We start from the raw sequence: 23,478 nt of genomic DNA on the forward strand, positions 1-23,478 counted from the left end.
AACTGTGAGGCTAACGCTCTAACTAGTCGTCCACCATGCCGCCACAGATTAATCAATTATAAAAATTATCATTAGTTGCAGCCATTGTGTTTTTATGTTTTGAAGATGACTGCGTGACTGAAGCTAACTTTCATGAAATTTTAGCACGCAACACAAAGCGAAAAAAAAATAAACGAAGCGACTCCTTGCAACTGAGAAGACACGCAGCTATTATAAGATGCACATTTCCCTGACTGCTGTCACTATATTGTAATAATACAAAGGGAGGACTTGTGCAAAAAGAAAGGAGAGTGTGTGGATGTTTGAGAGGCTGTTGGAAATGATAGCCCCATTAAATCACTGCACTTGCGCATTTTTGATGACACTCTCCACAGTTTTTAGCTACAGGTACGTATGGAATTATAAATATAGTTAAATAATATTGTAAATTTGTTATTCACGCTCATGTGATACGACATGGCATTTTTGATTGGCCCATCTGTGACATTTCGTCGGCGTTCAGCAAAACTAGCTGCAGAACCCCGCACACTGCGCTTTCACTTCAGCCGCATGCGGCCACGCCACTCACTCCTTCTCCACCTTGGTGTTCTCCTAATTCCTCCAACGTTTCCCACCTCCCTAACCCGCCTTCTCTCCTTCTCCTCCCAGATCATTTCATCCTTGGACGAAGACCCGGCTGCGCAGAGTAAGCAGCTGACCATGCGGCTCCAGCAGATAGCCGCCGCCCTGGAAAACAAAGTGACTGATCTCTAACATGGAGACCAAGACGGGTGGGATCCTGCCAGTGACTGCAGGGGCTTATTTCTTCTTGTTTTGTGCTTGATAAATCACGGCGAGACGGGAGTAGCGTGCGTTATTGCCCTGGGACAATATTCTAATAATAATAATAATAATGTTCTCCCGTGCCGCGTATCATTGAAATGCGTACGGAGAGCAGAGCGAGTCGATGATGTTACGGTGTCAAAAAAAAAAAAGGTACGCCTTAAAGCTCACTTGCCAAACCTCAAGCACGCATCGCGGGAAGCGTTGTGAGATTGAGAGAAAGAAGTAAGCCCCTGTGGCAGGAGATAATCATGATGTTCAATTTCTTTTCCTTTTGAGAATTGTAGGATCTATTTTTTTTCAATCTGTCTTTATCGCCGGAAAAAAAAAGCTTTATAAGGAAACAAAAAAAACGTATCTTTTTAAATGGATCACCTGGTGTTGCGGATAGTGTTTTTATGATTCAACGTGGTTGGAGAGCGGGTGATTTTAACGTAAGCACGTGTGGGAGAGCGTTTGGGGATGTGTGCACACGGGATGCCTAAAGTCGGGCGGGAGGGCCAAGAGGCGCCCGCTTTCTGTCAATGCCCCCCACCACCACACACACTCCCACATTGACAGGAGCCTGCGTCCCCACTTTGACTGAGACCAAAGGGTCCTCACACAAGGACAATGTACAGGCTCATATGAATGACGGCTTAACAGTATATATATTTTTATTGTCGATTATTTTTTAAGCCGTGTGTGCTTTGTGGAAGCCACTTAGAGCACAGTCTGTCTCCCTTTAGTGTTGAGTGCCATGGTACATTCCACTTCAAAAACAAAGCACAGAAGAACATTTCTTTCCCCACCCCCCTTCTCCTTATAATATTTTTCAAAGTTTTGCTGCTATATCTTGACATTTTCATTCTCATCAGCCCTGCAATGAACTACCATCAAGTCTCATCAGCTTACCAACATCACCAGAATTTAGTAGGATAGTATACAAAAAACGTTATTCACTAGTTATAAGGTCAAACCTCTAATTGCAACAAACCACATCATGTCACGCTTCAAATTAAAGGTCTTGGTAAAGGCTTCCCGGATCTGTAATTATTTTGTCAATATGCTCTTGTGTGACAACGTAATAACCAAAAACATGATTGTTTTTTTTTTTTTTTTAACTTGAAAAGGTCACCGATATCTATCCACCAATACATGCATATTCATACCGAATTCTGGTGAAAACGGGCTCACTATTCATATCCGCCTAAGGTAGCAGTTCAGGAATAGAATCGTAGTAAATATATTTGTTATTGATTAGTATTAAGATGTTCCTGTGCCATTCTTTTTTGATGTAAATCTGTCGTCCAAATATTCATCAAGCATCCTGCCTCTTGAAGCTATGTAATAGCCCTCTGCTGATTGCTGTCAATAATCTGCCAGGTATGCAGTTGCTACTTAAGCGGTACATATTGAACAAAATGGCTTGTATATATTCATTGTACTTTTTGGATTCTTGCGTGAAACCAGGGTGGGGCGAGTCTTCATCTGGAAATTGTAGGCTGGTGATGATGTCATTAAGTACCTGACAACCGTTGCGTTTGCATTATGGTTGTGCGTTGTACCTGACCATTATCATGCGTGCACCTGACCACTGTTGTGAATGCGGCTGTTTATGATTGTGTCAGTGCGCACCTCCCTGTTTGTGTATGTACCTCATCATGTGTGTGGGCACACAGCATGGTTGACTGGCCATGGTTTCGTGTTTGTGTGTGTGTGCATGTGTACCTCACCACGGTTGTGTATGTACCTTCCAAAGGTGTGTATGCCTTACCATGGGTTCGTGTGTACCTCACCATGGTTGTGGTGCACCTTTCCATAGTTGTGTGTGTGTACCTGAATATTGTGTGTGCACTTGACATTGGCTGTGTGTATACCTGGCAATGAATGCGCGTACCTGACCGTGGTTGTGTATACACTTCAGCATGGTTGTGTCTATACCTTACATAGTTATGTCTGTACATGACCTTGGTTGTGTGCGTACCTCCCCATCGTTACGTATATCTGACAATGGATATGTGCGTACTTTAGCTTGGTCATGTGTGCACCTGACCACAGTTGTGCGTGTACTTCATCATAGTCTAGGGTTGTGTTGAAACTGACCGTGGTTGTGTGTAGCTGAGACCCCCTAGAATGTTCAACCCTGCCTTTGCGAGGGTGTGCACGGACCTCAAGCCTACCTGTCCTGCCTTGCTGTCTCCGCACTCCCTGACATCCGGACCAACAGCACATGCCCCGCCCCCCTCCCCCTCCACTCAATCTAATGGCTTCAGCCTGGGGACAGGGCCCGCGTCTCTGTTGACTCCTCTCACTGGCAGAGTCGATGCAGATGCTTCTTTCAGAGCCTTTCTTTGACCAAAAATGTGCCTTATTGAATAGGATGATACATATAATGTTTCTAAATTATTCTCTCGGTAACCTATGATGACGATAGTGCTATAGACACAGCAATGTATTTGGACTTGTGGTATTGTGTGTGCTGATTAAAATGCTAAAAATGCTATGGATACCCTGCTGCAGCAGTTTGTGTGTGCGTGTGTGTTTGCGTGCCAATTAGGGGTGGGAATCACGGTATTTTACTGATAGCGTCACGATGCAGCAATAATTGCTATATTGCAGGGTTTCTCAAATGTTTTAGATTTTTTAAGTACCACCTCCATCATGACCAACATGCAGCAGTAGTGTCTTTGGCCTAAGTGGACATCAAAATTGAAACGGAGCTTTTACTCCCAAAAACTATATTTAATATTATTGTAAGCCACTGTAACATTATTCAGTTTGAACATTAACACTGGGCTTAAATATAGGAAAATTAAGAAAAACAATCTGTAATTAATGATTCAATTAAAAATTTACTGCACGTAAAAATTTTATAAAAATGGTAACTTAGGTAACAACCATTTCTTAAAGATTGAATGCGAATGTTTTGAACTCAAAAGTTAAATAGTATATTTTCGTACTACCACACTTTGAGAATCACTGCTATATTGGAAGAAGACCATAATCCTACCTCTGGTAGATTGGTATTGTTGACAGTACATGGAGGCTGATATCGAGTTGATATCGGGCACCAACGGTATCGTCATTTGATGCTGGTGTTGATATCGTATCCCACCCCTACTGCCAATAGGCTGGATTCATTTCATAGTGATTTCTTGGACAGTTGCCGTGTTGATGTGTGTGTTTCTTTTGGATGTCTGTGGTGTGAGCTTTGTAGGCCCAAAAAAAGGCAAATTTGGATTTTCCCATTCAAATGATAAACATTCCAAAGTGAATTAAAACAAACGGGGTGCAGGGGGCAGGTGTTCTTCTGTAGACTTCTGAGTAGAGCGCAAAAATTGTTCCAGTGGTGTTTATTAGCTATTACACAGTGTGTGCGATAAATGACTTATACTCGACAAATGACCTTTCTTACTGCTGTGCAGTTATTATTTTTATGATTTCTTGTTTCCTATACTGTATCAATCTTTGTAAAACATGTTGAAATACTGTATTCTGACTGTATACTCCTATGCATTGAGTCCTGGAAGAAAATAAGAAAAGAAAAAAAAAAGCTGTTGTGTTGAGTCATTCTTTTTTTGTCAAATTGAATGGGTTCTTATTGTAGAAGAAATGCAGCAATCTAAGCTGCTTTGGGTTTTGTACCTGATCTGCTTGTGTTAATTTAATTTAACCAATGCGGCATATGCCTGTGTGTGAGTGTGCGCGCATGTGTGTGGATGGAACTCTTACAACCAGATTTCATCATGTGCTCCTGTGTGAATAAACTTCGAGGCCAATATGCCCTTCATATCGCCTTGTTTCTTTTCACATTTCCAATAGTGATTGGCTTCAATTGGAAGTCTCTCCACCCATGCATATTGCATGATTTACAATCACGTTGGGCTGCCGGCTCATATTTGCTACACAGCCAATTTCTTTTTGAAGTTAACTGGTATTTATACAGCTCATTCCAGCACCTCGCCTTCACGTGGAAGCCAGCGCGCACAACCTGACCGTGCAGTTATAATAAATTAACTTGAGAATAATTTGATTCTGCTAAAAAGAGTCACTTGATGGTATGGAGCAGAACCCTGTATCATATATACAGTGGTGCCTTGAGATATAAGTTTAATTTGTTCTGTTCACGTAAATCAAAACACTTGTATTTCAAATCATCTTTAATAGGAATGCCATTAAAACACATACACTGCCATTGACGGCTTTAGAAGTCAAATATCCATGTTAACGGGGGAGGGGTGGCAGTGAATGAGTTAAATGCCTTGACATGGATATGCATGTCGCCGCAGGGGACGTTCACAACTCCGGAAGCTGCAGGAACATTAGTCGGTTTTCACAGTGGTTAAATAATATATTGTCTGTCTACGTGTTACTTTTGTTATCCATCGGTAAAGGTTTTATGACACCGCAACGCCGATGCTATTCGTTAGCCGATGCTATTCGTTAGCTCGTCTGCTGTTTTGCATTGTTAGCATAAAGCTAAGTGGACTTTCCTAAGGCAACGCTATGTGGTTGTTTTAAATACGCAAGGTGTAATTCTCTTTGTTTGATGTTTAATTTGACAGTAAACGTGAACTGGGAGTGGCAAATAAGCAGTGTGAAGTCTCTTTGAGGGGAATTTTTCTCTAACTGCGGCTTGCTGTGAAGCCGCCGATTAACAACCGCCCACCCCACCCCCTAAAAAAAAAAGGAACTTTCTTGTGTAGCCTAAAGTTACTTTGATTACATAGACTATCCCTGCTTCCAAGGTTCCATTTTAGAAGGCCAAGTGCTTGAACTTGACATGTTTATCGCCCTCCCAATTGTATTCTCATATTTCGAGCACAGCTACCTCTAACAATATCGTCAGTCTTCATAAAGTGCATGAAGTACTCTAATTAAAAAAAAAAAAAAAAAAAAAAAAGCTTCGCAAAATGAGTTGAGAATATAAATAACCACCCGGCATCCCTGTCGTCTGCGGCGAAGGTTGAAGAATGGCTTGCGAAAACATTAATTAGGCACTGACAGTTTAGCATGAAGTGGGAATAAAGAAAGATGACGGGGGGGGCAAAATGGCCTCGTACTGACTGCCTAACAAGCACGAGCGGCTGCTGAGCCTCGCTGATGCTTCAACGCACACTTAAAAGGTGAAGAATTCCTCTGACGGGTTGTTGCGAGCAAATCTAGTTACGACCAACTTCGCCAAGCCAAACACGTCTGTACCGATCTGCACACATCAATGCATCTCAGGAGAGTATGGTGTATTTTATTGATGTTTTAATGTTTTGGTCTTGTTAGTGGATCAATATTTATTCTGAACTGCTCCACTTGATTTAGGCTACATGGCACAGTTGCTGTTATATTAGTTTTTTGTATTGTATCGATGCTTTCTATCATTGCGGTGGTATTAAGAGGTGAATTAAGTCCCCCACTGAAAACGCGGTGACCTGGACACTGCCCTCAAACGGCAACCTAGAAACATAATTCCAGTTACTTTCGGTCCTAAATTCAAAGGTTTTACAGTGCAAATCAGGACAATTACAAACGACTTCCTGCCTGCGATGCTTCTCTCTCAACATCCAGCCTTTTCTTCTGCACAGGACGCTTGTTTACCAGCTGGCAGCCTTTCACCTACACCTGCTTCAAAAGCTAATTAGACATTTCTCTGATTTGGAGATACCTTCAGGGAAAAAGCGAGGAAACTCGATCTTGTGATGAATAATATATATAGTAAATGGATTCTCAGATTCTTGCATTTTAATCAAATTAGATCTATTTTCTTTCATGATTCACCCCCCCCCCCCAATCAGCTACAGGAGTCTCTCTTTCATTGATTGCATATAATGGACTCAGTTTTTATGTTGCAAGTCCAAAATGAAAATAATAATATTTTGAATGTGTGTAATGTTTTACAATGATTTATGTTGGAATAAACTTATTTGTGTGTAGTATATTAAATAGTTACATTGTGATTCTTAATGGAACAAACATATGTTGCCAAAAGGCCACGTATGGCCCACTTCACATTTTTTTAAAATCAATTTGATTTATTGTAAATTATAGAACTACAAATTTTAAAATACAAAAAGGTAAATTTACTGTACATTTAACAAATATTGTTTAAATAATAATCTAATTATAGTAATTATGAACAATAAAATGGAACCTGTTCACTACAAATTGTACAAATCATTTTGGCATTAAAGTTATACATGTACATTTAAACAACTAATCTTTTAATCTCATTCAATAATGACCTGAAGAAACTTTTTTTTGTTCGTTTTTAATAAACCAAAGTTATATGCGTACAAAGTAATAATTCGTTTTTAAACAATCCTGTATTTCAACTGGGTTTGGAACTGTCCTATTTTTGTGTCTTCACCTGAACGCATCATTACAAAGCGGGGTGTACGACTGACCCAGTTGACCAATCAACGCGGACTATTGAAAGACTCAACAAATCACCGCCAGCAATTCTTTTTGTTGTCCAATCACCTTTAAGGATTTTTTTCTCCCCTTCCTGGAGACATTGCTAGCTGGAACTGAATGACAGGCTAGCCAGTAACCTATACATGAAAGCACACGCATTGAATGTGCTTTTAATACTCAACAACAATAAAGCCAAGTAATAAAAGACAGTTTGGGCGCTGATAAAGAGGACTGCTCCCGGTATGGGACGTCGTGAACTCAACAGCAGGATAGCGCCTGATGAATTGACGAGCGATGCTATAACGACTGTTAGCATGTGTTAGCATGCTGGAGGCAATATCGATGTGGAGAACCAGCGGGACGTTCCCTGCTGAATGAGCCGATAACAGTCCACATCGTGACGGTAATCAAATTATAACAAAGTGTCTTCCTCACTCAGACAGCATGCATATCTGTTTCTAACCTAATGTTGTGATATCGGCGAGTTTAGCTAACGGTAGCTACAGCTAGCTCGTAGTGTACAGCATCGCATGCAAGTTAGGTTGAAGGCAGCCTTATTGCAAATGTATTAAATTCATTTATTCTTCAAAACTCTATACACCACACCCCATAATGAAAACTCCAAGAAAGGTTCCCTACAGTGACGCTCGATGGTGGGGGCAGCATCATTTAGGGATGTTTTTCAGTGGCAGGAACTGAGAGACTGAGCAGGATTGAGGGAAATATGAATGCACCTGTGTATAGAGACGCACTGGATGGACTGGTAGTGTATTGGTATTGGGGGGGGGGAAAGGGGGTGGATTTTGTGGCGACCCTTGATGGGGCAAGTCACAATGACAACAACAGAGACATCCTGGATGAAGCTGAAAACCTGCTGCAGAGTGCTCTTGACCACAGACTGGGGGGACGGTTCATCTTTCAGCAGGACAATGATCCAAAGCATACAGCCAATATGCCAAAGGAGTGGCTGGAATCCAGTGGAACAGCTCTGGAGCCATTCACTGATGGAGCTTGCTTCAAAAAGGAATAGTGTTGTATTGAGTAAAGGCTCTATACTTACTGTATATAGACTTTGTCTTTTTGTTTTTTAATAACTCAAAGTGGAAAAAAAATCACCAAACCTTTTTGCAAATTGTCATTATGGGGTGTTGTGTGTAGAATTCTGAGGCATACGCTACACCAATGGTGCTCCACTTCACACATGTACTGTAGACAGAAACAATAGGGAAGAAGACTCTTCTCTCTGTCTCCTATGGAAAATGAATTACTGTATTCCATTTTGGAATAAGGCTGTAACATATGAACATGTGGAAAAACTGAAGTGCTGTGAATACTTTCCGAATGCACTGCATATGCATTGCAAACCCTACTTCACAAGCCTAATTTGAACCACTTGCGCACACTGTCGGTGAATATTTTGTTTTAAAAGTCCTCATACTGTGGTCCTTCCTTTTCTTGTGCAACTGGTGTTAAAAAGACAAGACAATAGACAAGGCAAGTACCGTAATTTCTCATGTATTATGTGCATTTCCCCCCCCCCCCCCCCCCCCAAAATTGTCAAAAGTCAATAGTGCGCATTATACATGGGTATAGGGGCAAATGGGGAAAAAAACCACTAGATAAAACCATCTAGTGGTTATGAAAAAGCTGTACACTTTCACTCCAAAATGCCACCGGCACCTAGAGGTTATGAGAAAGGTGTAGCCTACACTTTCATTCCAATACGACATGGGTATGTGTTGGATTTATCTTGCCCAACATTATAAAAAATAGACACAAAAGGAATGAAGACGCTGGTTTCTTTTTCTCATGAGGAGGGCGGATGGGAGATTGTTCAGATTACAGCCTCTCAACACGCTCTAAACAATCTCTCCCGTCGCTCCTGCATTTATTTGAAAATAGGGAGGTTTCTAAGTTTATAAGACACAACACACTAAGGGGAGGGTTTCAAGGTGAAAACATGGCACCAACACCTGCCACGTCCCGGCCACGTCCTTCTCTCAGATGATTCCTGCTAAGTCGTCATCTTGAATGCGAGACATCTTTCTTTCTAAAAATTGTCCATAATACTAATGCAAGCTAAGCAAATAAATGATAACTTCTACAATATATCCAACAGTACGTATGACTGCATATATGTACAGTTGTGCTCATAAGTTTACATACCCTGGCAGAATTTGTGAATTATTATTATTTTTTTTAATTTTTTTTTAAATATGAATGATGACCACCATTCATATCTTAATGGTTATGTTTTGTTTAATGATAATGCTTTTCTGAAATGCTTGACCGTTTAATTTGCATCCCAATAAAATACCATTAAATGTTTTTTTCACCTGTTCATTCATGTTTTCTTTAAAGAATTGTACACATCTTCCAAATTCTGTTTGGGTAATCAAACATGAGCACAACTGTGTGTTTTCTAATTTAATAAATAAAAGTAGGGCTGTGAATTTCAAAATAAGAGCAAGTATATTTTAAAAAGTATTACGTGTTCAAATAAAGTGCTGAAGAATATATTTTGTTTAAAACTAACAAAATACAGATAATATTTCATGTTTTGATTATATGGGTACAAGGAAAATCATGCATTGTAAAAATGCATTATACATAGGTAGAACGGTTTTCCAGAATTTTGAGATCAACTTTGGGGTATTATACATGGGTGCGCATTATACGCGACAAATTACGGTAAATGTTAGTTGCTATATATAGTGCCGATTCACAAGCCATTTTACACAAAGAGTTTAACAACTGAAACAGTGTGTCATCATCTTTCCTGTCATCCAGGCTGGGGAAGGTAGTGCCACCATGTACACGAGCCCTAAACGTCCCATCAAGTCCGGCTGCAACACAAGCTCCAGCGTCCCAGAGCTGCTGACCACCCTGTGTGACAGCAGCCTGGCTGGGGTGTCGTGGAAGCGTCGGGCCCTGGGAGGCGTCTCAAGAGAAGGCTTCCGGAGAGCTCTGAAGAAGCGAGCCTACGGCGCTCTGCTGGCCAAGCTTTTCCAGGACAGCGCCAAAGCACCCGCCACGTCGGTGTCCACGGCGAGCCCGCCTCCGAGGAACAGAGTCCTGATGATATGTTTTGACCTGAGGGTGGCAGGCTGTCGGGGGGAGGCAGAGAGGCTGGAGGAGCTGCTAGAGAAGCTTCCGGACGGGGCCTCATCTGGCTTGAGCGAAGTGGATTCTGTCCTCGAGCTCCTGGTGCACCTGGCTGGCTCCTCGCCCCCGACGCCGCCCTCCTTCAGTCGGGACTACATGAGGCGGGAAAGGGCCGTTCTGCGCAGGCCCGCACCCTGGCCCTACCAGAGCGAGGAGCTGCAGAGGCTGGAGGCCCATGCCTGGACGCTCGTGTGCAGCGAGGAATGGGCGTCCTTGGAGCGCTTGTGTGAAACTCAGAGCTTGATGGAAGGTCAGCCACGCGCAGGCTTGTTGGCTCTGAGGACTAAAATGGACATAGAGGAAAAATTTGAGAAGGAGACCAGGCTGACCTTGTTTGGAGCCTTGCAGCACACTCGTACCACAGACCTGGACATCAGACTGGACCTTCCCCCTGTTCCCAGCAACGTAGATGTAACTGGGCTCCCCATCAGGGTATGAGTCTTGTTTCTATGCTTTCTCTCCTCTGCAGTTGAGTGAACCCCAACGAGGGCTGAAAAAAAAAAATCAAATAACTTGAATAATTGGATTACTCCGTGTAGAAGTAAGTTGACGCGATGGCGGCGAATCAGGATGAAAGATTGCAAAAAAAAAAAAACATCAGAAGTTTCTGATAAATTCACACTTAAAAAAAGAAGATAAATTGCGATGTCTTCTCTAAAGCAAAACTAGCTAATGTACCACAACAGTACGTCTACGATAGCCAACAGAAGGTATTGATGTAAGCTAATTTAATATAGCCTACCACCGCTAGTTGGAAAGTTTTGTAGTGTCCCCATTTTATAATCTCCCCACAAGTGGTCAAGTATAGACACAGCTGCCGGTGCACTTTCAATCGCTTTATTTTAAAAACGGTAACAGAATAAACATGTAATAAGCACATTCATGCTCGAGTTTGTAATCTGAGCTCACAACAGCTGTACACTCTCATTCGCTGACTCCCACGTCACTCACCAGGCTGACTGAGGATGGCAAGCCCACGCGGGCAACAATAAGAACCGCACGTTACCTGCACATTTTGATGTTTTAATGCCAAATACATTTTTGTCTGATTAATCGATGGGATGAGTGGTAGAATAATTGATTCTAAATGGGTTCAGTAGCTGCAGGCTTAACCCCAACCCACCACTACATTGAGGCAATGACTCCATATTTGGTGTATGGCATTGTTTGGGAGACACCAATCACTTCAGAAACTGTTCTGTATCAACACAAAAAGTATATTTTGTATTATTTTATCGATTATTTATGTTCATTATCTTGGCAATGTATGTATTTTTTTACATTACTGACATCAAAACCATTTAAAAAAAAAAAACACATTTACTACACCATGTCATAAAACATGTTAGCAAGTACATCAGACTACTTATAAATATTACATTGACATTCACTGGTGCAACTTACCGCTTTTCACATAACAACGAGGCTGACATGTGACAGCTGGCCAATTTTTCTTTCAACAAGGCGTTGTGACTCTCTGAAATTGTGAACAGTGAAATTGCTGTATGGTTATGTCGCGCATGTATCATTTATCCGGCACAGGCATTGTTTTTCTACGTCAAAATGTCAAGTCATATAGCACACAAAAGTGAGACTCACATGCCAATTCTTATCTTCTCAATCGATTTTCATTCATCAAATTTTGCTTAAATGAAAAACATGCGTCATTTTGAGAAGGAAATTGCGCGGTTTACATATTTTTTATTTTTTCATGTAGATTGTCTCCAGGAGTACTTGTTGTGGAGTTATTTTTTACTTCAGTGGAATAGACCCCATGGACATAAGAACCCGAATATCAAATACCGAGTCAAATGCATTGTCACATTTGGTGTAGATTCCACCTTGTTTGGATCAGTCTGACGATGAAGGCTTCCAGTCCGCCTCCAACATGACGCCGGACTCTCAGTCGGAGCCCAGCCCCGGTCCAGAGATGGATGTGTGGGAGGCTCTGCAGACGTTCGAGCCCGGAGTGCGCTGCTGCTGGGAGTCCGTTGGCTGGTGAGGCTTATGTCTTATTACAGTAGTCCCTGACACCATGGTAGAAGGATGACTTTGACACTCATAATTTAAGGGCAATTTGTGACACACCACATTATTAACCATTATTCGTCTGTAGTGACCACAATTGACAGCTTCCCAGAATCTGCCTTAAAAATATTTTGTACTATTACATTCTCCTCCTCGTCAGTCTAATTCAACCTGAAGTACAGTATACTGATTAAATATTAATTATATATTGTTCTGTAACCTTTTCAAAGCCAGTAGGTTTTAATAAGTCTACATAAACCTAAAAAAACAATAACCCATAAACACATTTCAAGGAGTATATGATCATTTTTAATGTTCAGTCCTGGGATTTGTCACTGATTGGCAGCAACATTTATTTTTATGCAGTATTTTGTTTGCAGTGTTACTTACATAAAACAACTCACACACTTGGTCCGAATGACAAAAAATATCAGCTTCCCCAAATGGGCATAAAAAATATTGTAAACGAATGTGTCTTAAAACTCAAATATTAATTATACTTTGGGGATTTTAACCATCTATTATCAAATTAGTTAATGTGTATTTGAGAGACAAACATACACACCTACTTTATTTTAGTGCTGTCACTATCTAATCTTTTTAGAATTGATTATCCTCTAGATATTTCTCAAACACAGAACAATAATCAGGAACAGTAGGTATGAGAAAAAAAACTCACCCATTTATTATTAACCAACGGGTTACATGAAGGCGGCACGGTGGACGACTGGTTAGAGCCTCAGCCTCACAGTTCTGAGGACCCGGGTTCAAACCCGGGCCCCGCCTGCGTGGAGTTTGCATGTTCTTCCCGTGCCTGCGTGGGTTTTCTCCGGGCACTTTCCTCCAAAAACATGCATAAATTGGAGACTGAATGTGAATGTGAGTTCGGATGGTTGTTTGTTTGTATGTTCCCTGCGATTGGCTGGCAACCAGTTCAGGGTGTACCCTGCCTCCTGCCCGATGACAGCTGGGATAGGCTCCAGCACGCCCGCGACCCGAGTGAGGAGAAGCGGCTCAGAAAATGGATGGATGGATGGGTTACATGAAGTAATGCTGTGCACGTCTTGACCTCTGCGGGGCAGTGTGGTGCAATTTTCGTTAGCTCATCAATGGTGTTTTTCATTCATTGTGTGTTAGTTTTGAGCTAGCGATCTTTGTGAACAAAAAAAAGAAAGACTGTGATATATTTGAACATCCAATAGGTGTAATTATTTTGTTATGTACGTTCAGTTTTACAGTGAACTTCAACTAATGTGTCAATAAACTACGAAGCAAGGAACATTCACTCTTACTCCTTGCTACAATGTTAGCACCTTAGCAACCTGTTGTTGTGATCACGTGGGCTCTGCATGCTGTCCGGGCGCTGCTGGACTGAAGTGCTAAAGCGGATCGTGGAATGTACTCCTTTATATAAGAGTGGTAAAATTTGAGATTTTAGATCCAGTCGAATCCGATTCTTGTTTTTTGCTGACATTGGATAGATTTTCCGCTCTCAAAGATGAGAACAGATGTGACAATTCCAAAATAATTACAAATGAATATTCTCTGGCAAATTCAACATACATTCATGAAACACAGAGAAAATGGTTTCAATTTTTAACAAAAAACAAATGGCACAGGATTCATTAATTTACCCAATGTGCCTGTCACTAGGCCGCCCGGCAGGAGAGAGTCTCTGTACTTGAGCGAGAGCGGCAGAGAGGGCTTCGACCAGCTCTATCGCCTTTGGGAGGGCGAGATGAGGGTGGTTAGCGCCAGTGTGCCCTCCCCGCTCATCCCACTGCCCGTCGACTCTCAGGGGCAGCTCGTGGGTGACCTCCTGAACGTGCTGATTGGTGTGGCGTCCACCACCTTCCCTCTCAACCAGGTACAATCCACTCGCTTCCCATCTGTTAGCATCTAAATGTGACAGTACACTTAAATTTTTATCAACTTCATCATCAGGCGTAGGGCCCTCTTGGAATTGTTGTTTGTTACTATTCTTCCAACAAATTAATCCCCTTTTCGGGGGGCCTCAGCATGTCCGAATACTCACTAATCTGGAACGTTTGTGTGTCCTAGTGAAAAGCTATACATTTTTGGAGTCCAGAGCCCATAACCAGAGCCCAGAGAAAGTTTGGGAAAAAAATGTCCCCTGACACCAGTTTAACTGATTGACATGAAGTGGGGTGGACATGTCTATCGTAACAGGACGTATGGAAAAAAAATCTGAAATACCAATGTTGAAAATGAACAGGAAGTCAACCATCCGAGATAACGTTAAATTGCAAAGTTTTTTGCTAATGTGGGTGAAATATGGCATCAAAGTTTGATCATTTTGAGGATTTGCCATGAAAAGGCGGTGCCAGTCCCCATTCATTCATTTCAGCTTCCTTTTTTTTAAACTGATGTTTTGTTGAATATAAAGTATATGATCTATGCATATATAGTGTCATAACTGGATGATTTACAGTAGGTAGTCAAGAACCAACTTATTTCTTTTTGACATAGCAAACTTTTATTTCTTTTTTTTCTGATTGGTTTGGGTTGTGCTTGCTGTTTTTGATATAGAAAGCTTGGATTTCTTGATGATTACCTTGGTGGTAATGTAATAATCCATAATGTGTAGATGAAAATGTAAACATCCAAATGAATTGTGTCAAACCAAGATTCATCTGGACTCTGGAATCAGCAATTTATTTTGGAAAATCCCATTTTGTTTGCCCCCTTTTTTTTTTCTTCCTTATTTTCAGGTCTTGATGGTTGTAGTATACAGTTACTCCAAGAACAGCGTAAAACACAAGCGTGTAAAATATTCCATTAAAAATTAAACTCATTACAGAAAAATTTAATCACCATGGAGCTTTTTTTTGTTGCTCACCCATAAAGATTTTATATACCTCTTGAAGATGAGAGTTATTTCTTTTTACAGCATCTTTTTCTTTTGGAACATTAACATGTAGGCTGCTGAGCTCAACACTGTCAGGCAAGCTCGTGCAGTTGTTGTGTTCTACAAAATTGCTTTGCACAATATTGTGTCTCCCAGAAGTGTGCTGGCCAGCAACGTCTCATAAAAAAATCCATAGGAAGGACAACAAAACACCAATGAGTAGCTCTCATATATTAATAAACCTCTCTGTGAAATGTGATATCTTTTATACAGACAGTTTATTAAATGTTATTAGTCTGAACAGGCTTCCGCGTTGTTTGTGGGTTCTTCTTCCCAAGAGTGTCCAGTTCGACGTCCGCCCCGGCGTGTGCGTATCAGGAGCTTCTCCGGAAAGCGTTTCTCGTCTTTTGGGCGAACTGGGCCAGTACGGCACCTACTACCTGAGGCTCAGTCGCTTCTCACTGCAGAGCCCTGAAAAAAAGGGCCTGGTCTTCCAGGTATGTTCGGGTCACCACCATGAGCTGATTTTTGCATGCAGTACTAGCTTGACACGGTTATGTGTATTTTTGTGGTAGAAACCAGCTGGCGAAGCATTTCTTTTTTGGCCCTATCCAATTTGCTGCCTAGATGAGCTGCAGTAGAAATAAAAACTGAAAAATAAAGACAGCTAAGTCAAGTGCAGGGCCATTTTTTATTTTTCATGAAAACGTCTCACACATGAGCGCGTTTACTCACCTCTCATGTTTAAATTAACTCGAATTTGCATAAGACTCCACTGATTTAGACAGGGCACTTCATGTAATTGTCAACAAGATTATTGGAGTAAGATTTAATTGAAGATGTATTTGTGGAAAAACAAGCTTTTTAATTAGATATGTTCTGACATGGTAAATTAATACAAATAGAACCGTTAAGCGTCTTGAAAAAGGCCAATTAAGTACCATTCATGAATTAAAGACATGTTTTTAAATGCGCATTCTCAGTCATCTCCATTCAAATATGCAAATACAAGCATTTAATGCAAGCTGCGTTTCCTATTCCTATTGATTTCTTTTTGTTGGTGTCGTTTTGACATTTTTCAACCAACCCTAGTTGTAACATACTTAAAATGTGTTCTTTTCGGCAGTGGTTCTGAACATTTTTACTCATAACACCACCGAACAAAAATTCTTATCTGTCCAAGTACCACTATCATGAGTAACATTAAAATTCAATAGCACAGTAGGCCGAATGTGGCGGCAAGGTAACCTGAATTTGTGTGCAAGTTGGAATGCTAACGCAGTTATATAGTCATACTTACAGTAACTATTTGTAGAAAAAAACACTTGTAGGACATGAATATAAAACAATAAAATTAAAAACATTAAGTACGCTGTTACCAGAGCATGCCTTTTTGTGTTGTTGCGCAGACTAGTTCATTACGTGCCGTTCGTTATTAACCTCAATTAACCTAAAAAAAAAAAGAAAAAAAGTATGTCGGAACCTGAGGACCCCATGTCTTGGTTAAGAAGATTAAATGTCATTCAACAGTGTTCATCTGTGTCTCAAAGGCGTTCACAGGGGGTCTGAGGAAGTACTTGCATTACTACAGAGCGTGTGTTCTCAGCACCCCTCCCAGACTCAGCCTGCTGACCATTGGCTTCGTCTTCCGCAAAGTTGGTCAACAGCTCAGGTGAAGTACTTTTTTTAGGGGTATGACTGTGTTCTCCTTATAATTTTAAAGCCTTTCCTGGCGCCTTGTAATTATATGAAAGGAGAGAGGACCTTGATGTTAATGAGCCGCTTCGCTTTCATCTCAGGTATCTGTCAGAACTGTGCCGTGTGGACGGGCCTCTGGGTGGCGACTGGGCCGCCTTCCCTGTGGTATGTTGCTTTTCATCTGCAGCACGCTGCATGATGTTCGCCCTCGTGGAGCTTTTCAGAAGGCTCAAAGCCGCTCGGTGTTGATTTCAGGGTGTGAAGCTGCTCTCTTACCTGTACAACGAAGCCCAGAACAACTGCAGCAACGAGAACTACCCGGTGCTGCTGTCCCTCCTCAAGAGCAGCTGTGAGCCGTACACCAGGTTAGGGCACACCGATGTCGCCAACATGTCACCACATGCTCGTCTGGACCATGTGTTGTCTCCTTTCTCAGGTTCGTGTCCGACTGGGTTTACAGTGGCGTGTTTCGAGATGTTTATGGCGAGTTCATGATCCAAGTCAATGAAGAGTACCTTGGCTTCAGAGGTATTTATTGTAATATCCATCCATCCATTTTCTGAGAAGCTTCTCCTCACTAGGGTCGCGGGAGTGCTGGAGCCTATCCCAGCTGTCATCGGGCAGGAGGCAGGGTACACCCTGAACTGGTTGCCAGCCAATCGCAGGGCACATAGGGACAAACAACCATTCGCACTCACAGTCATGCCTACGGGCAATTTAGAGTCTCCAATTAATGCATGTTTTTGGGATGTGGGAGGAAACCGGAGTGCCTGGAGAAAACCCACGCAGGCACGGGGAGAACATGCAAACTCCACACAGGTGGGGACGGGGATTGAACCCTGCACCTCAGAACTGTGAGGCTGACGCTCTAACCAGTTGTCCACCGTGCCGCCTTTATTGTAATAGTTGTTGACAATTTAAAGGAGACATGATTATTATTATTTTGTTTTTAATTTAAAGACCCTATAAAGTGACTTCAGAGATTAGTTTATAAATACAATACACGTTTGAAGACTGAGAACTATGTAGAACTCAATTGTGGAAATATATCGTTAAACTCTTTTTCACCATTTAATTTTTCACGTTATTTTTTTGGGTCCGGCTTAAACGGGGGGGGGGGGGGGGGGGGTATTGGGTACACTGTGTATAAATTAGTCCCATAGTTCAAACATGATGACCCACCAGAGGCCCAAGTCAGTAACACTGTATATTTATTTTAATACGCAAAGTCATATGCCATGTTGTATGCAGTCTTTTTTATGTGGATTTTGCACAAATAAATGCAACTAGTTGTTCATTTTTGGAGGTGAAATGGCTGCTTTTGCTCTTTCGTATTATCCAATGAATCAATTCCTCTAAAACTTTGTCCGTAGACTAATTGATCACCAAAATATTAAATAGCAAAAGACTCAAGGTCAGGCATGCACACGCACGCACACACACACACACACACATACACACATTATTCTTCAGGTTTCACTTTTCAAAAGCTGCATCTCGAACTGAAAAATCCTATAAGAGATATGCTCCTGCGGAAGAACAACTATTTCATTCTGTTTGTTCCATTGCCCTGCTGGATTTGTCCTTGGGCCTATAAAGGTTTCATTAAATTATTGGACAATAATCAACAGGAAGCAGAAGCTTGAGTCAATTAAGACAGCTGTGTTTTGTTGGTAATCTCTGCTCACAACAGTGTTGTACATCTTTTTCCACATGTGCTGTGCTCTCGCTCATCTGGTTGATGTGGAATACTAGAAATAGCACTTACAGTATATCCATTCATCACTTCTCTCCCTGTAATTTACAAAGGAGTGTTTTAACGTGTTTGTAGCATAGTACCAAATCTTTTAATGTCAAAGTAATTCTTTTTTTTTTTTTTTTTCCCCTGTGCTGAAGCAGATTGCGAATGTATTTTAAGGAAAACATATGAGGGGCTGTCAAAAAGCAATTACCCAATTTTCCTCGAGCTTTATTTGTTGCATTCGAAAGGCAATATACACAGAAATAACGCCCAAAAGGTGGGGATTTCATCGCTACTTTTCAATATAATCTCCCTTTTTCCTCAACACCGACTGTCCATCAATGAACAAAGGTATGTTTGCCAGCCTTGTTAAATTCAGTAGGCTGTACGAGTTTTTTTTATACATCTTGCTCAACTTATTCGTCATCGGAGAAGTGCTGACCTCTAATTTATCACCTTTTTGGACCTTTAAAACGAAAGGTACAAAAAGGTGATAATCTGTTGTGCCAGATCGGACGAGTATAGGGGATGGGTTATTGTTGTCCAGCCAAAGGAACTGATGACCTCACAAGTTGCTTTGCCTGTTACGGCGGTCACTCAAAGCAGGCTGTTGTTCTTCGCCTTTGATCCTGGACACCCACTTTTTGACCGTGCTGTGGACTATTGCAGCTTCCCCATACACATTTTGCAACCTTTTGAAAAAGCACTCTACTTCTGACGAGCATCCAACGATGACGCTTCCGGACAGAGATTCCGCTTCCACTATTGTTTGTAATCAAGTTACTCGATTAGTCGTTTCAGCTCTCCACTATACTGTGTGGATGTGCCGTATGGACAAATTGGCTCAAACAAATACCCTTCATCTTTCGCAGCGCCACCACATCGACAACTTCACTGAGCAGTTCTGCTAATCAGAAATGAATGTTAATCTGTTTTTCTAACAAAACTCAATGAGCTCTGCTTACCTTGTGGGAAGCCACCACTGTCACCACTGTTATGAAAAAGGTGAAGGCAGAAGTGCAAAACGACTCTTCACATTCACAGACACATTTTCAGCAATAGGCAGATAACAATAATAATTTTATCAAAAGATGTACTTGGTTATTTGATTTCATACTGGATGGGTGGGCAGGCACTCCAGACTCACTGAACTATACACTGTATGTACACAAACAATAAAAAGTCAATTTTCCAAAATCTCGTGAAAGCGTTTAAATTTGAAGATTGTTTGCTTGCCGGATCATTACCTAATATGAAGTACTGTTTCTCCTAATTGTATAGGAATTACATTCATCTTTGTTTTTTGTTAGGGTACAAAGGTCACATTTCCAGCTCACTGCAATTATTGTCTTTGAACAGTAATCCATAAAGCTCGCCGCATGCATGCTACTCACTGTTGCCTGGCCCAGTGTAGTTTGTCACGCAGCACTCCGTTCAAGGTCACGCCTCGGCGGTTGCTTTGTCTGGCTAAGAGGTTAATTTGCTCGTCGGCTCCACCTCATCAACTCTCCGCACTTGAACCCCGTGCACTCCTCGCTCCCGCTTGTCTGGAGGGCGCCCAAATGTCACCACTCCCTTGGAAGTTGTCGGGTGTGGGGGCGAGCCAATCAGCAATTGACTAAACTCTTGGCTGTAAAATGCTCCTGAAGCTCACCACATTCACATGCTCTTGTGCGTTTAGCTCTGGATCAACTGAGCTAAGCGGTTTCCAAACTTGAGTCCAAGTAATAATACAAGTTGTGCAAGTCAGAAGTTCTAATGGGTTCAGTGATAAGAAGGATACTGTGAGTCATTTAATTTACATTCATAGAATGCCAACTGGAGCCTTTCCCAGCTGAGTTTATGTGAGAGGCAATGGTACACTATGGACTGGTTGCCAACCAATCACAGGGCACAGATAGACAAATAATAATTCACACTCACTCTCAGTAATTAAAAATGAATAGCGTTCTTGCACTGAGGATAAATGCTTTCCAACAGTGAAAACATTTCCAAACACTGAGGACGAGGACAAGCGAACATTCATTTTGCACCATTGACAATTACTCAAACTGCCAGCGGGCAGAATCAATGGGAACCTCACAACTTTCGGCCACCTAATTCACATTGTGGCTGTAATTTTTTTTTTCTTTCTACAGACAAACACTTCTGGGTCCAAGGATACACTTTGATCTCTAAAGATGTGGAGGAGTGCGTGCCCGTCTTCCTGAGGCATATCGCCAATGACGTGTACGTCTGCGGGAAGACCATCAACCTCCTGAAAATATGCTGCCCGCAGGTTTGCCTCATTGTATTCCTGCTTGTCCTCGAATTTAAAATGCATTTTGTCCCCAGAGGAAATCATGTTGCCATCTCACAAACGCTTATTAACTGCACAGGCAATTCTTGAAGTTGTATTTTTTTAAACTGTATTTCAAGTGGAAAAAAAATAATTGAACCACAGCAAAACATTGTCACATAAGGTGTTATCTTGGAACCTGTGCCCATGTACTTTTAATTCATTAACCTCAAACTAATGTATAACAATATCCATCCATCCATTTTCTGAGGCGCTTCTCCTCACTAGGGTCGCGGGCATGCTGGAGCCTATCCCAGCTATCATCTGGCAGGAGGCGGGGTACACCCTGAACTGGTTGCCAGCCAATCGCAGGGCACATGCAAACAAACAACCAGTCGCACTCACATTCACACCTACGGGCAATTGAGAGTTTTCAATTAAGATGCATGTTTTTGGGATGTGGGAGGAAACCGAAGTGCCTGGAGAAAACCCACACAGGCACGGGGAAAACATGCAACCTCCACACAGGCGGGGACGGGGATTGAACCCCGCTCCTCAGAACTGTGAGGCTGACGCTCTAACCAGTCGTCCACCGTGCTGCCTGTATAACAATATCCATCCATCCATTTTCTGAGCCGCTTCTCCTCACTAGGGTCGCGGGTGTGCTGGAGCCTATCCCACCTGTCATCGGGCAGGAGGCGGGGTACACCCCAAACTGGTTGCCAGCCAATCGCAGGGCACATACAAACAAACAACCATTCACATTCACACCTACGGGCAATTTAGAGTCTCCAATTAATGCATGTTTTTGGGATGTGGGAGGAAACCGGAGTGACCGGAGAAAACCCACGCAGGCACGGGGAGAACATGCAAACTCCACACAGGATTGAACCCGGGTCCTCAGAACTGTGAGGCTGACGCTCTAACCAGTCGCCACCGTGCCGCCTGTATAACAATATATTAAAGATAAATATATCAACGTTTTTTGTGGCACTGTCACAAAAAAGGGAAAAAAACTAAATGTGGAGTCGGTCCTTTTAGATGCTCGCTGAGCGGAACTTCAGAGGCGTATTTTTCTTGAAAATATCCCATTAAATTGCCTAATGTATGACCGAGAGTTCTACTGTATTTTTATGGCATTAAGCATAAAAACATCATCGGCCTTGACATAACCTGACCAAATTTAATCTCTGTTTTATTTCAAACCCTGTTGCGTTCTTATTTCAGCAGCTCACGTCTCTGTCATCCATTTAGAAAAAAAGTGGTGGTGGGGGGTGGAAGACGCCGCCTGCAAGGGACGACAAATCAATATTGAGACAGAACAGGGACACTTACTGTCTCTTTCAAATCCTTATCAATACACTAACATCCCTGTGATGATGCATCGTCTGGACGTGCTGAGATTTGAGTGTGACAGATTGCAGCACACTGCTCTGCTTTTTGTCTTGGACCACTTTTTCCATATTGACTCCTTATGTGCACAATCATGTTACTTCTGTTTAAGAGTGGTCATATTATTCAGTCAGTGGCCACGTCAATAGGTACATCTGCGCAGTTTAACAAGGTCCTGTCCAAGAGATGTATTAAAAAAGGCCTTTACAAAGATCATAATGCTGAGTTTAGGAAAATCAAAATACAGTGGTAACTTGTCTTATGTGTGACCTAACGTGTGAGTTCTTCCAGATGCAAGCCATCGTTTGGCTGATTTTGTGCTTTGACTTGTGAGCAAACATTTTAAGATAGGAGCTCTAGATCGTGACTGGTGAGAAACTGCATCCTACTGCTCCCTGGTGGATAAAGTACACACACCAAAAGAGCACAATGTGGTGCTGGAACAAATAATAGCACTTCCATTCAATGTGTAAAGAGGATTTGAGATACAAGGGAGTTAGTTACTTTAGTTACAAACATGGTCACGGAACTAAAAACTCAAGGCACCGCTGTTTTAGAATCAGCTCTTATGCTGTCGTGCTCCATTGCAAACTCCAACCGTGGAGCAATTAACAGTGAAATGAAATTGGTTTTACCCACTTGCTTTCATATTGCCTTCAAACATGACAGTGAATGTTATTAACATGAAATCCCACAGTGAACAATATTCCTCTAATGCCTAAAGAGAAACTGTTGCTCGGTGTATAATAAGGTGTCTGTTCCTGTGTCCCTGCAGCACTACATCTGCTTGTCGGAGCTTCCCGTGCCGCGCATCGCCGTCACCTTCTCCCTGCAGGAGGTGGAGGCGATCGAGAAGGACTGTGCCGTGTACCGCGGCCGCATGGAGAGGATCGCCAAGCACAGAGCCGTCAGCCGGGAGGTCCAGGTACTGGCACGCAAACTCCAACAGCGTTCACAAATATTGCTCATAGTTTTGACAGAACGTTAAGGTGGGTCAAGGTTTACAACAGTTTTTTTAGCAATGTTTTAAGTAACATTTTAACATTCTTAACTGTCATAGAAGTGTGAAATATTGTTACGCTTAAACTATAGAAC

General features: G+C 41.9%; 2 protein-coding genes across 2 annotated transcripts in view; both read left to right on the plus strand.

Moving 5' to 3' along the window:
• The window catches only part of plxnb2b (plexin b2b), a 219,094-nt gene extending 214,531 nt beyond the window's left edge, over positions 1–4,563 (plus strand). The window contains 1 exon segment of the mRNA XM_061677999.1: positions 649–4,563. Coding sequence (XP_061533983.1) covers positions 649–753 — 105 coding nt within the window. The 3' untranslated portion in view covers positions 754–4,563.
• Positions 4,564–7,331: 2,768 nt separating this feature from the next.
• The window catches only part of tubgcp6 (tubulin gamma complex component 6), a 34,480-nt gene continuing 18,333 nt past the window's right edge, over positions 7,332–23,478 (plus strand). Inside the window, exons 1-11 of the mRNA XM_061678000.1 lie at positions 7,332–7,615; positions 10,003–10,809; positions 12,212–12,375; positions 14,059–14,272; positions 15,613–15,771; positions 16,825–16,946; positions 17,074–17,137; positions 17,228–17,337; positions 17,409–17,500; positions 20,852–20,991; positions 23,159–23,308. Coding sequence (XP_061533984.1) covers positions 10,024–10,809; positions 12,212–12,375; positions 14,059–14,272; positions 15,613–15,771; positions 16,825–16,946; positions 17,074–17,137; positions 17,228–17,337; positions 17,409–17,500; positions 20,852–20,991; positions 23,159–23,308 — 2,001 coding nt within the window. The 5' untranslated portion in view covers positions 7,332–7,615; positions 10,003–10,023. The remainder of the gene's footprint in view (positions 7,616–10,002; positions 10,810–12,211; positions 12,376–14,058; positions 14,273–15,612; positions 15,772–16,824; positions 16,947–17,073; positions 17,138–17,227; positions 17,338–17,408; positions 17,501–20,851; positions 20,992–23,158; positions 23,309–23,478) is intronic.

This window comes from Phycodurus eques, chromosome 5 (assembly GCF_024500275.1).
Source record: "Phycodurus eques isolate BA_2022a chromosome 5, UOR_Pequ_1.1, whole genome shotgun sequence".
NCBI classification, from domain to species: domain Eukaryota; kingdom Metazoa; phylum Chordata; class Actinopteri; order Syngnathiformes; family Syngnathidae; genus Phycodurus; species Phycodurus eques.